Raw genomic sequence first — 13,653 nt, forward strand, 5'->3', positions numbered from 1 at the left:
GGATATAAGCCTGGGTAGAGGCAGTTCCAGTGGGGCGTCTGATTTTGGATCTCCCCTAACTGGTTCCTCAGCAGGGGAAGGTAGCTCAGTGAGTATGCCTCAAGTACCTCCAGGATTGGATGCTTCTACCGTTTCATGGGTAGAGTTTTGCCAGAGGTTGCAGTCTTTTCTCCAGGCGCAATCTTCAGCCCTTTCTAATACTCCCAAAGCAGAGACATAGGTAGGACCCTTGCCAGGACCTACTGTTAAGTGCCGTGAGTACTGCTAGAGTGTCAGCGGGACTTTCCAGTGGAGGTCCAGATGACACAGATCATGATGCTGATCCTGACTCTCTTGAAGATGGTGAAATTCTCCAGGATTAGAATCGTATAGAGCTATGCTAAGATTCTTTCATAAAGATGAACTGCCAGCTCTGATTTCCCAGACCTTGCAAATGCTCAGGGTTCCTGGGGCAGATGCAGTGACTGAGCCAAAGAGAAATCTCATTTTGGTTTCCTTGCGTAAGGCCTCTTGTTTTTTCCCCATGATGGAAGCCATTTAAGAATTAATTGATCTTGAGTGGGGCACCCCAGAGGCTAATTTCAAAGGTTTTGAAAGGCCTGTAACTTCTGGATCCAGTGAAAGAGCATTTACATTTTCCGAAAGTAGATGCCTTGGTGTGTGCAGTCTCAATGTGGACCACTATTCCTGTGGAAGGAGGAGCAGCCTTGAAGAATGCTAATGATAGAAGGATTGAGTCTATCCTTAAGCAAGCATTTGATGCTCTGGCAGTGACCTTGCAGATTGCTTCTTATTGTTCTTTGGTGGCTCGGTCTTGTTTGCTTCTCTCCCAGGAGGTCGATGACTCTAGGGTGAACCCAAGGGCAGTTATGGAGCCAGCTGCTTCTTTTTTGGCAGATGCGGGCTGTGATTTGGTTTGCTCTTCAGCCAGAGGAGTGGCTTCCATAGTAGCGGCCAGGCATCAGTTATGGTTGAGGAATTGGTCAGCCGATGCAACCTCCACAGCTAACCTTACCAAATTGCAGCGAGTTGGAAACATTGTCCAATAAGTGGGGTGAATCTCTAGTTCCTCGTTTTGCCAGAGGATAAGAAGCAAACACTGCACTCTTTTAACTTGAGAGGTCGTACTAGGGGATCCAGGCGTTTTTGTCCCTATAGAGGAAATGACCCTTCAGAGAACTCGACCTTTTGGTAGATCTCAGTCCTTTCGTCCCCATCAGCCCAGAAGGGGCATCGGTTCGGGTAGTTGAACCTCCCGATGATCCCAGTGATGGTTTGACCCACTCCTAGAAACAGGAGATAGGGGACGCCTCTCTCTCTTCTGTTAGAGGTGGGTCAAGATCACATCGGATCAATGGGTCCTGGAAGTGATACCCCGATCCTCATACGAGGCCTCCACAGGTGACTACAGGGGTGGTACAGCTGCGGACAGTTTTTTCCTTTTTACTGAAACTGGTCCTTGAATCAGTCCATCTCCCTGCAGACTCTGGACAGGGAGAGAGATGTATCATCTGTTGCGACCCCTGGATGTCAAGAAACAACATACGGAATCTGCAAAAATTCCAAAATGAGCGGGATCTTGGCCAAACAAGGAAGAGTACCCCGATCCTCATACGAGGCCTCAAACACTTGCCAAACTCGCACATAAGCCAAGGAGGTGGATAATTTTCAAGCCCTAAGTAAGGTGGAAATCATCGCAACTGAGTATCCACATTTCAGCAATCAAGCCCTCTCAAGGGCCATACCATTAGTCAAAACTGAGTCAGACCATCATGAAGAACTGGACTCTAACTTAGCAGGTTCCTGAGTGCCAGAAATCAAAGGGGTGAGTCCCCCAGGAGCCGCCGCAAATACGCATACCACAGTCTCCTAGGCCAATCCAGAGCAACCAAGAGCTCGATCTTGGTTGCCTATATTGGGCGCTTGATCCTTCGAATCAACCCGCCCAATATAGGCAATGGAGGAAAGGCATACAGCAACTTGTCTTCCAGCCACTCCTACACTAGGGCATTGATCTCCAACGACTCCAGATCTCTCCTGCAACTGAAGAATCATGGAACTTTCACACTGCAAGAAGTTGCCAGGAGGTCTAGGAACGGGGAACTGCAGTGATCCAGAATCAGCTGAAACGCTTTTTCTGACAAGGCTCATTCTCCTGGATCCAGACTCTCCCTGCTGAGAAAGTCTGCTCTTACATTGTCCTTTCCTGCTATGTGTGAGGCTGAGATCATCTGAAGATGCACTTTTGTCCATTCCATAAGCAGATCTATTTCCTGCGACACTTGCTGGCTCTTGGTTCCTCCCTGCTGATTGATGTAAGCCACACTGGTTGCATTGTTGGACATTATCTGGACCGATCGACCCTGCAGCCTGTCGCTGAACTGCAAACATGCCAACTAGACCACCCTGGCTTCCAGTCGATTAATGTTCCAGACAGACTCCTTTGTATTCCAGCACCCTTGCGCTGTCAGCTCCTGACAGTGAGCTCCCCACCAAGGAGGCCAGTCTGGTGATGTCTGGAAAACTCCCTTCCTTAAATGATCTGCCTGCAGCCACCACTGCAGCTGAGAGGAGACTTCCATTGGCAGGATGAACCGAATCGAATAGTCCTGAGACTGTGGGTTCCACCGAGACAGCAGGGAGTGCTGAAGAGGACACATATGCACTAAAGTACTTGCAGGTAGGACCATATGGTTGGACGCAGGATGTTTAAAAACAGGCAGAGCTGTGTCATCAACTTCTGAATGCATGCTTCATGCAGGAAAATCTTGCCCTGCCTCCTGTCCTCATGCCAGGCCTGTTTGTTCTTCACAGCAGTACTAATGAAGGAGAACTGTTCTCGTGTGCTACAATAGCCTGCTGGATTAAGGAGGTAGTTACGGTAGCATACGTTAATGCTGGCAAGCTGTTACCTAGTCAGATTAGGATTCATTCCACTAGGGCTCAGGCAGTGTCGTTGGCGGAAGTCAGATTGCTGTGTCTTGTTGACATTTGCCAAGCTGTGACATGGTCCTTCTTACACACCTTTTCCAGGTTTTATCATTTGGATGTGCAGGCCCAGGAGGTTGCAGCCTTTGCATGTGCAGTTTTGATAGGATGTGGGCAGCCTCCCGCACTATTCAGGAGTAGCTTGGGTACACCCCACTTGTTCTGGATTCATCTGACTGGATGCTAAAAAAAAAAAAGGAGAAATTACTACGTACCTGATCATTTGCTTTTCCTTAGGACAGTCAGATGAATCCACCTTCCCTTCCTTGACTGCCGAATGATTGTACCATGTCCTTTTGTATGACTTTGTGTTTTAGGGATTATTGGTAAGTGTTAGTCCAGTCCCTAGACTAGTGTTAATATGTTTCTTGTCTGAGCTCAGTGTTGGCTGAGTATTTAAATGGTTATCTGTTTTTAATCAAATATTTTTGCTAGTCTGTCCACAGTTGCTTTTGAAGAGAATACTGGCAGGCTGATGTCACTTCAGGAGTATGTATACTGTGTCTTCAATTTGCTCCGTCTCCATCTGCTGGTGGAGGTGCATAACTCACTTGTTCTGGATTCATCTGACTGTCCTAAAGAAAAGGAAATTATCAGGTAAGTAGTAATTTCTCCTTTGGGATCTTGGATTCACGATAGCTTCTGCCAAGACTTTTCCTCTGCTTGTTACTTTACAGACTCTGGTTTGGGTTTGCTGGGGTATCCAAAGAAAAGAGATTTTCCTAGCGTGTAGCAGATGGACTCAAAACAAATAGGTACAGTGTGCTCATGCTAGCAGTTTGAGACGGATCTGACGTCAGCACGGGTACATATACCCCCACAGGAAGTGTAGCAAATCAGTAATTTCCGTCTCCAAAGCAGTTTGGAACTACCTCACGCTCGCTGAGCGTGTTTCCAAATTCTAACGACTAAATTCATAGAAGAATCCTACTGAAGAAGAGCCCCGCACTCCTGTGGTGATACCAGGCGGTCACTCACCCAGTTGAGTTTCCCGAGCTGACTTCCGTGGTCCCTCGGAGGTGAGAGCCTCGGTCCGGTGGCCGGTTCGCGGCAGGGACCTAGCCCCCGAGTGAGAAGGGCTCGGGCGCGGCTTGGCCCCCGAGCGAGACGAGTTCGGGTGCGGCCTAGAGGCAGCCTCGGTCCCGGCGTGGACTTGGCCCCCGAGCAAGAGGAGTTCGGGCGCGGCCTAGAGGCAGCGGGGGCACTTCCTTATGCGTGGCGGTGAAGGTACTCACCCTCTCCCCCCGCAGCCGGAGACCGCCCGGGTCGCAGCCGGGAAGCACAGAAGACAAGGTAAGGCATACATCTTTACTTGGTCTCCGAGGAAGTTTGGATTAACTGGGCCTGCCTACGAGGCAGCCCACCAAGGAGGTCGCCATTTTGCCTGCCTACTCGCCGTTGCCAACTAAGGCCAGATAGGCGCACGTTGCTAAACGCCTGCGATAGGCGCCCGTTGTTAGCGCACGCGATAGGCGCACGTTGACTAAGCGCATATTGTAAGACGCCCGTTTATAGGTGCACATTGTAAGACGCCCGTTTATAGGCGCACATTATAAGACGCCCGTTCATAGGCGCACGTTTATAAGACGCACGTTTATAGGCGCACGTTTATAAGACGCCCGTTCTAGGCGCATGCTGTTAAGCGCACTTGTTAGGCGCACATCCTTGGGCGACACCGAATTTCTGGCGAATGGAGCATAAGAGGGCCCATGCGTCCTCAGAGCCGGCACCTCCAGAATCAGGCATGAAAGCTCTAAGCCTCTGCTCAGCAATGCAACCTCAGAGCCACACAGAGCGAGGAAGCAGACTCACTGTGTGCCCAATGTGAGGAGGCCATGGGAGTTCCAGGACAGGACCGGCCCCAGCCCAGCGGTTCTTCAGGGAGCACGCCGGACTTAGCAGGCCGCGGCGAGCAGCCAGGGAACCCGAGAGACCTGGTGCCCCTACGGCCAGATCCGGCTTCGCTTTCCTGGGTGGAATTATTCAAGGGGATTCACACCTTTGTCCAGATGCAGTCTGCTCCTCAAATGGGTCTTTCCGTCCCGGTTGATCCGGCCCCTGGACCCTCGAGACCTAGGCGCAGCCACTCGCCACCCGACAACCCCGATTATGGGGATTCGGATTGCTCCGAGGAAAATGAGGAGCCCCCCGAGGAGGGTGAACTTCCCTCGGAGATAGAACCATATCGGACCATGAGGCGCTTCTTTCGGAAAGAGGATCTTTCAGGCCTGGTCTCACAATGCCTATCGGAACTGGCCATTCCGGGCCAGGACACCTAAAATGAACCCCCTGTTGGAGGGCCTGCGCCAACCGGCTCACCATTTTCCCCTCCTACAAGCAGCACAGCAGCTAATCGATCTGGAATGGAAGGCACCGGAGGCCTCATTCAAAGGGGGTCGGGCCTTGGCAGGCATGTACCCTCTGGATCCGGCATCCAAGGAGCTGCTGGCGTGCCCCAAGGTAGACGCCATAGTTAACGCAATAGTGAAGCACACCACCATTCCGGTTGAGGGGGGAGCGGCCCTCAAGGATACGCATGACCGACGCATGGACACCATTCTGAAACAAGCTTTTGAGGTAGCAGCCATGTCCCTACGAATCGCGACCTGCTGCACCGTGGTGACGCATTCCTGTTTATCACAAGCGAGAAACAACACCCAGGGAGGAGACATGGAATCAGCTCTCGCATTTCTCACTGACGCAGCCTCTGACCTCGTCCGTACGGCAGCCAAGGGAGTGTCTTCCTCAGTGGCAGCCAGGAGACAACTTTGGCTATGTAATTGGGCGGCCAACTCGTCCTCCAAGACGCGACTCACAAGAATGCCCTTTAAAGGTTCTCTACTGTTCGGCAGCGACCTCAAGAACTGGGCTACTAAATGGGGTGCCTCTCCATTACCCCGTCTACCAGAAGACAGGTCGAGGAGGAGCCAGCGTTCTTTTTCTAGACCATCCAGAGGTAGAAATTCTCAGCGCTTCAACCCTTACAGGGCTCGCTATCGAGCACCTCATTCCCAGGCCAGGAACCAGCCCTTTCGGACTAAGCACAACAAGAGGAGAACCGGCTCGGGTTCTGGCCCCGGCCGCACCTCACAATGACAATCAGCCGACCCATCCAGGGGTAGCAGCCATAGGGGGGGCAGGCTAACCCTCTTCTACTGCAGGTGGGTCGAGATCACTTTGGACCAGTGGGTCCTCGCCATCATCCGAGAAGGATACTACCTGGATTTCCTTCGGCTTCCGCCGAACAAGTTTGTGGAATCTCCTTGTTCACCGCTCAAGAACGCGGCACTAGAAGTGACCTTACAGAGGCTCCTGGCCCTAAAAGCTATAATCCCAGTACCTGCAGGAGAGATAAATTCTGGGCATTATTCCATTTATTTCATAGTGCCCAAGAAGGAGGGCACTTTCAGGCCCGTCCTGGACCTCAAGTCAGTCAACCGACACCTACGGGTCCCCAGCTCTCGCATGGAAACTCTGCGGTCTGTCAAGAATTCAGTACAGCCAGGGGAGTTTCTCACCTCCCTAGATCTGTCAGAAGCCTATTTGCATATCCCAATCCATCGGGATCACCAGCGCTATTTACGCTTCAAAGTCCTGAATCAGCACTTCCAGTTCCGAGCTTTACCCTTCGGGTTAGCCACCGCGCCGCGGATCTTTACCAAGGTCATAGTAGTAGTGGCGGCGGCACTCAGGAAGGAAGGAATTCTCGTCCACCCCTACCTGGACGATTGGCTGATCTAGGCAAAGTCACCGGAGGAGAGCCACCGGGCAACCAACAGAGTTATAGCTCTTCTGGAAAGCCTCGGATGGGTAGTCAACATAAACAAGAGCTCCCTACAGCCGTCCCAGTCGCTGGAATACCTAGGGGTCCAATTCGACACCCAAGAAGACAAGGTCAGCCTGACCTCCAAGAGAAAGTCAAAACTCCAGAGTCATCTGCAGGTCCTGCTGAGCGCCAGCCGGCCCACAGCTCGGGATTACCTACAGGTCCTCGGCCTCATGGCATCCACTCTGGAGGTGGTGCCATGGGCGCGGGCTCATATGAGACCGTTGCAACGCGCCCTTCTATCTTGATTGAGCCCACGATCACAGAACTACACTATACACCTACCTCTACCGGACAGAGTGCAGTATCAGCTACGGTGGTGGTTACAGTCCGGTCACATGAGCCGGGGGTCAAGAATGTCCTCCCCAACCTGGATCCTGCTCACCACAGATGCCAGCCTGAACGGATGGGAGCACACTGCGAGGAGCTCACCGCCCAAGGGTGGTGGACCAGAGAAGAGTCAAGGAAGGAACATCAACTGACTAGAGGCACGGGCAGTCAGGCTAGGGTGCCTGCGATTTGCCCACAGACTTCGCAACAGAGCGGTCAGAGTGATGTCAGACATGCCACCACGGTGGCATACATCAACCGACAGGGCAGAACCAGAAGCCAACAAGTGTCCCTAGAGATAACTCCCCTGATGATTTGGGCAGAAGCAAATCTCCAGGACATCTCCGCCGTCCACATCGCCGGGAAGGACAACACCACGGCAGACTTCCTCAGCAGAGAAAGCCTAAACCCGGGGGAATGGCAGCTGTCGCCCACAGCTTTTCAGATAATTGTGGATCAATGGGGGACGCCAGCCATGGACCTATTAGCGGACAGGTCCAACGCTCAGGTTCCCAGATATTTCAGCCGCAGGCGGGATCCTCGAGCCCAGGGGATTGATGCCCTGGTACAGCCATGGCCTCAGGGGATCCTGCTATACGCCTTTCCTCCATGGCCCCTGCTGGGCGCCATTGTACACAGGATTCAGCGGCACCGAGGCCTGGTTCTTCTAGTGGCCCCGGACTGGCCAAGAAGACCCTGGTACGCAGACATGAGAAGACTGCTGGCAGGGAACCCTCTACCTCTGCCTCCATACAGGGACCTGCTACGACAAGGCCCCCATCCTCCACGAGGATCCAGCTCAATTCTCTCTTATGGTCTGGCCATTGAGAGGGCTAGACTGAAGAAAAGAGGATACTCGGAGCCGGTAATAGATACACTTCTCCGAGCACGTAAGTTCTCCACATCACTGACATATATCAGGATCTGGAGAGTTTTTGAAGCCTGGTGCGACTCTCACAGCACCAATTCGCATGCCGCTAAGATTCCTATCATTTTGGACTTCCTAGAAGATGGACTTCAGAAGGGTCTGTCCCTCAGCTCCATCAAGGTTCAGGTAGCAGCGCTGTCTTGCTACGGTCCCAGGAGTAACGGCAACACCATTGCCAAACACCCAGACGTTTCACGTTTTCTGAAAGGAGTCAAACACATTCGCCCGCCACTAAAGTGGCCAGTGCCCTTGTGGAACCTCAACCTAGTATTGGAATTTCTAGCGGGATCAGCCTTCAGGCCCCTTCGAGGCCTGTCTCTCCGTTTGTTAACCTTGAAAATGGTGTTCTTGCTGGCTGTGTGTTCAGCACGCCGCATCTCAGAGCTACAAGCACTATCCTGCCGTGATCCGTTTCTCAGAATCACTCCAGAGGCTATCCATCTTAGCACAGTTCCATCCTTTTTACCCAAGGTGGTCTCACACTTTCACCTCAACCAAACCATATCCTTGCCTACCACGGAAGATTTGAAGAAGTCGGAAGAAGGTCGAATGCTCCGCCATCTCGACATTGGCAGACTGCTTTCCAGATACCTGGAAATGTCAGAAGCAGTACGAAAGACGGACCACCTGTTCGTCCTTCACAGCGGGAAGAAGCAAGGGGAAGCGGCCTCACGGCCAACCATCGCCCGCTGGATCAAAGAAGTTATCAAGGCAGCCTACATAGAGGCGGGAAAACCACTGCCTCTACAGGTCAAGGCTCATTCTACCAGAGCACAATCGGCCTCTTGGGCAGAAACTAAGCTGCTGTCGCCTGCAGAGATATGGAAAGCGGCGACGTGGTCCTCCCTCCATACCTTCTCCAGATTCTATCGTCTGGACGTCCAGGCCCGGGAGGACACAGCATTTGCGAGGGCAATTCTAAACGGTCCTCGGGCAGCCTCCCGCCCAGTCCGGGAGTAGCTTTTGTACATCCCATTTGTTTTGAGTCCATCTGCTACACGCTAGGAAATGTTGAGATTACTTACCTGATAATCTCCTTTTCCTTAGTGTATGCAGATGGACTCAGCATCCCGCCCGGCTGCCGGTATACATGGGGATTCGCCGACTCACGGTAAGCCATGTTTTCTTATATAGGGCATCCACCCTGCCGGGTGTCGACGCCTTCCGGCTGAGTACACTGGCGGTCTCCAGCTACCATCAATTGGTCAGGGTAATCCTGTTCATTTAATCGATCGGTCAGTCACACATATATCCATAAAAGCTTTGCAAGGAAGATTACTGATTTGCTACACTTCCTGTGGGGGTATATGTACCCGTGCTGACGTCCGATCCGTCTCCAACTGCTAGCACGAGCACACTATACCCATTTGTTTTGAGTCCATCTGCATACATTAATGAAAAGGAGATTATCAGGTAAGTAATCTCAACATTTTCCACTTCCTTTTGTCTAAATACAACAGAAAATGGTAGAGGTGTGTGCTTTCCTGGACCCAAGATCAAGCTCCTCAACCTGCCATCAGCAAAAGATAACTAGTTCTCCAAATGGTATCTGACATAGTTTTACCTTCTAACATTTTTTCCATTTCCTTTTTATTCAATTTTTGCTGTACTCTCAAAGATGGAATCTGCACGCAAAGCTTGGGAAAACTCACCCAGTTTACCAGATCAGAGCTCTCCTGGAGGCCCTGGTGCAGGAATCCAACAACCCTCCAGTGTTGGCACTTCTAATGGGGTCAGCTATAGCTCCTTTGGTGGTGTATCTATGCCACCAATGCCTGTGGCATCCGTAGCACCTTCTGCATCAATACCAGGTATTACCTAGCTTTCTGGTACTATAACAATAGTAAGAAGCCTTATGTAATTTCTCTTTAGTAGCAGCCTGCATCAATGGTTATCAAGTGGTGAATTTCACTGATAGTCACACTGGTACAGTAACTCAGTAGTTAAATATGTGTTCTGGTTTTTAACTTCTTTGGATTTTATCCTTAATCTAGATTAAGCATCTACTTTAGGGATTGGAGTGAGGCCTCCAAACTTCAGGATTAATAATCCAACTAGGGACTTGGTATCTTCCTGACGTCAAAATTTTATCTTGAAACTCAGTTTATTAATCTGTTCAGGATTTTTGTGTGAAAGCCATATCTCTGGCTTTCACTATGCTACTTATTTATTTATTTATTTTATTTATTTACGGGGTTTTTTATATACCGAGGCACGTTTGCAAAACATCACCTCGGTTCACAATGTAACATAACTGAGCAACAAGCTTTACAATAATAACATTTTTTAACAGGGAGGGGGTAAACAGGGACAGGAGTAGATAGTACGAGAATTATATACATATGTACATGCTAGTTTTTACAAGGGCGTTCATCAATGCAATCAGAATAATTAGCAGGGGAAAATAATAGGGGAGGGGAAGGGGGAGTATATTCACAGTGGGTGGAAGGAGGGGAGAGTAAGTAGAAAGGGCAAGAGTCAGTCGGGAGGTCATGTTGCATCTTTGGAGGGAGTCAATTCGTTAGTCCGGGTACGCTAGTTTGAACAGCCATGTTTTAAGATTGTGCTTGAATTTTTTCTGGCAAGGTTCCTGGCGTAGTTGGGAAGGCATTTTATTCCAGTGGGCAGTGCCTGCAATGATGAATGATCGCTCTCTAAAGGAGGTGTGTTTCATGAGCTTAGGAGAGGGAGTCTGGAGTTTGGCCTGGTGAGGCGTTCTTGTGGGTCTGGTCGGAGTGTGAAGCAGGAGATGTTCTGGGAACCATTGCATGTCATGGTTATGAATGGCTTTGTGTATGAGCGTGAGTACTTTATATACTATCCTAGAGGTTACAGGGAGCCAGTGTAATGATTGGAGGACGGGAGTGATGTGGTCATGACGGTGAGTATTGGTAAGGATGCGTGCAGCAGCATTTTGTAATAACTGTAGCGGTTGTAGAGTACTTTTTGGTAAGCCTAGGAGGATAGCATTGCAATAATCAAGTTTGGACAGGATCATAGCTTGCAGTACTGTGCGGAAGTCAGAGGAGTGAAGAAGAGGTTTGATTCTCTTCAAGGTGTGGAGTTTGAAGAATCCGCTTTTTATAGTGGCCGAAATGAATTTTTTGAGGTTAAATTGGTTATCTATCATAATTCCAAGGTTGCGGACTTGTAGGGTAGGAGGGCAGCTGGGGAGTAGGGGGGTGAGGGAGAGACTGCGTGAGGGGTTGTTAGGAGGAGAAAGAATGAGTAGTTCTGTTTTGTTAGTATTAAGTGCAAGGAAATTATCGGAGAGTAGTTTATTTATCTCAGATAAAGCAGAGTTCCAGATCTTCATTGCATTTGTAATGGAATCATTAATAGGAATGAGTATCTGCACGTCGTCAGCATATATAAAGTGCTGGATACCCAGTTTAGAGAGGAGATGGCAGAGGGGGAGGAGGTATATATTAAAGAGTGTTGAAGAGAGGGATGAACCCTGTGGTACTCCTTGAGATAGTTTGACAGGGTTGGATTTGTTACAACCAATTTTTACACTGTAGCTTCTGTCGCTAAGGTATGATTGGAACCATAGTAAGGCTGTGCCAGCAATGCCAATTTCCATGAGGCGTTTGATGAGTGTGAGGTGATTGACGGTGTCGAAAGCCGCAGAGATGTCTAACAGTGCAAGTATGTAGGATTGTCCGTTGTCCATGGCTTTAAGTATGGATTCTGAGAGTGTGATGAGTAGCGTTTCTGTGCTATGGTGTTTGCGAAAACCATATTGGGATGTGGAGAGTATGTTGTGTTCATCAATGTATTCGGTGAGTTGTTTGTTGATAATCTTTTCCAGTATTTTGGAGAGGAATGGGAGGTTTGATACTGGGCGATAGTTAGCTAGTTCATTGGGATCCAAATTAGTTTTTTTGAGAGTGGGTTTGATAATGGCATGCTTGAGTTGCTTTGGGACTTGGCCTAGAGTAATGGATTTGTTCAGGATGTTTGCGATGTGTTTGGCTGTGGTAGCCGGGCTCGTGATTAGTATGTTGGTGGGCAGGTTGTCTGAGGGGTGATAGGCCGGTTTGATTTTTTTGAGAGTGTTTTCAATTTCTAGTGCAGATGTGTTTTCGAATTTCAATAGTGAAGAGTTTGGGTATTTTGAGTGTGGGTGTGATTGTATGCTTTGATTGGTGTAGTCTATTGGGGTGTTTTTAGGTGCTGATGGGTTTGGGGAGCTAGAATGAGCTGTGAAGCGTGCCATAATGGTTTCCACTTTAGAAAGGAAGTAAGATGCTAGATTCTCGCATTTAGTTTCATCATCATTGTCGGGGTTGCATCTGTCTGGAGATGTAATGAGGCTGTTTACGTATTGGAAGAGGGCTTGTGGGTTGAACTGGAATTGATGGATTCTTGTGGCATAGAAATCTTTCTTTGCTTTTTCTGTGGCCTTCCTGTAGGTGTGTAGATGGGTGCGAAACTGTGATAAGATGGTTGGGAGGCGGTTCTTTCGCCAGGTTTTTTCTAATTTACGAAGTTTCAGTTTCATGGTTTTAAGCTCATTTACATACCATGGTTTTTTGTTATTCTTTTCTAAGTTGATTTTTTTTGGTTTGAGAGGGGCAGAGTCTATCTGCTATGTTGGTGGTGATTTGGAACCATGAAGAGGTAGCGGAGTTAGCATCTGTAAGGTCTAGGTTAGGTAGTTCCTCTGAAAGGGCCTCTATGATATCTTTAGCATAACTGAGGTTACAATCTGTTTTTACATCAGCTCAGCCAGAAAGCCCACCACTCAATAACTAGTGAATTACAGCAAAGATTTCTAAAGTAACTCAGATTTTGGGAAGGGTGTATGGCTTTCTCTTGCAGGGAGATAGATGCTAAAGTTCATGAATTTCCGCATCAGGCTGAGCATTTTTAAAAGACCAGGCAAGCACAAATAGCAAATTCTATAGCTCAAGTATTGAAGGAAGCAATTAATGGCTCTGGGGATAATAATTGGTCTTCTTTTATCTTTCCATCTGAAACCCACTTCCGAACTATGATTACAGGAAACCACATTCCACCACTGTATCTGGATGGCCATGTGTTTGCCAGTCAGCCTCGATTGGTACCACAAACGATACCTCAGCCTCAAGGCTACCAACAGGTAATTAGCAGAAGAACCGTTTCTCAGACTGATCCAGTATTATAGACTCTAACAAATATTATTTAATGTACTTTCACTTTCTCTGCCTATATACAGGTGTCAGGGCACCCCAGTCATCCCCTATTGTTAGAATGTGCTGCGTTCACTAGGGTTAAAGTTGGCCCACTACCTGTGGGTTTTTTTTTGTTTTGTAACATGTTTTATTCAAATTTTCCAAGCATAAGTGAAAATAATGACTTAGTAGAACATAATTACATAAAACATTGACTTCAAGATTTGTTTCGACGCACAGGTAAAATCTGTGAAATTAGACATGACATATAAACAGAAAAAAATACTTTTTTCAAAAATGTATTAAAGCAACTTGCTCTCCACCTCCCTCCCAGTACTTTTTCTTTGCAGTCTTTCCCTTCTCATCTCTTGGTCTGTATCTCACATTGACTGCAGTAATGATAAAAAAAATGTGGTTACTGACTG

General features: G+C 48.8%; 1 protein-coding gene across 12 annotated transcripts in view; it reads left to right on the forward strand.

Annotated features, from left to right (window-relative positions):
* Positions 1-13,653, forward strand: part of PRRC2B (proline rich coiled-coil 2B) — a 393,423-nt gene that overhangs the window by 315,418 nt on the left and 64,352 nt on the right. For all 12 annotated transcript variants that reach the window (XM_029612564.1, XM_029612560.1, XM_029612569.1 and 9 more), the window contains 2 exons: positions 9,691-9,883; positions 13,079-13,176. In XM_029612564.1, coding sequence (XP_029468424.1) covers positions 9,691-9,883; positions 13,079-13,176 — 291 coding nt within the window. The remainder of the gene's footprint in view (positions 1-9,690; positions 9,884-13,078; positions 13,177-13,653) is intronic.

This window comes from Rhinatrema bivittatum, chromosome 8 (assembly GCF_901001135.1).
Source record: "Rhinatrema bivittatum chromosome 8, aRhiBiv1.1, whole genome shotgun sequence".
Taxonomy (NCBI): Eukaryota; Metazoa; Chordata; class Amphibia; order Gymnophiona; family Rhinatrematidae; genus Rhinatrema; species Rhinatrema bivittatum.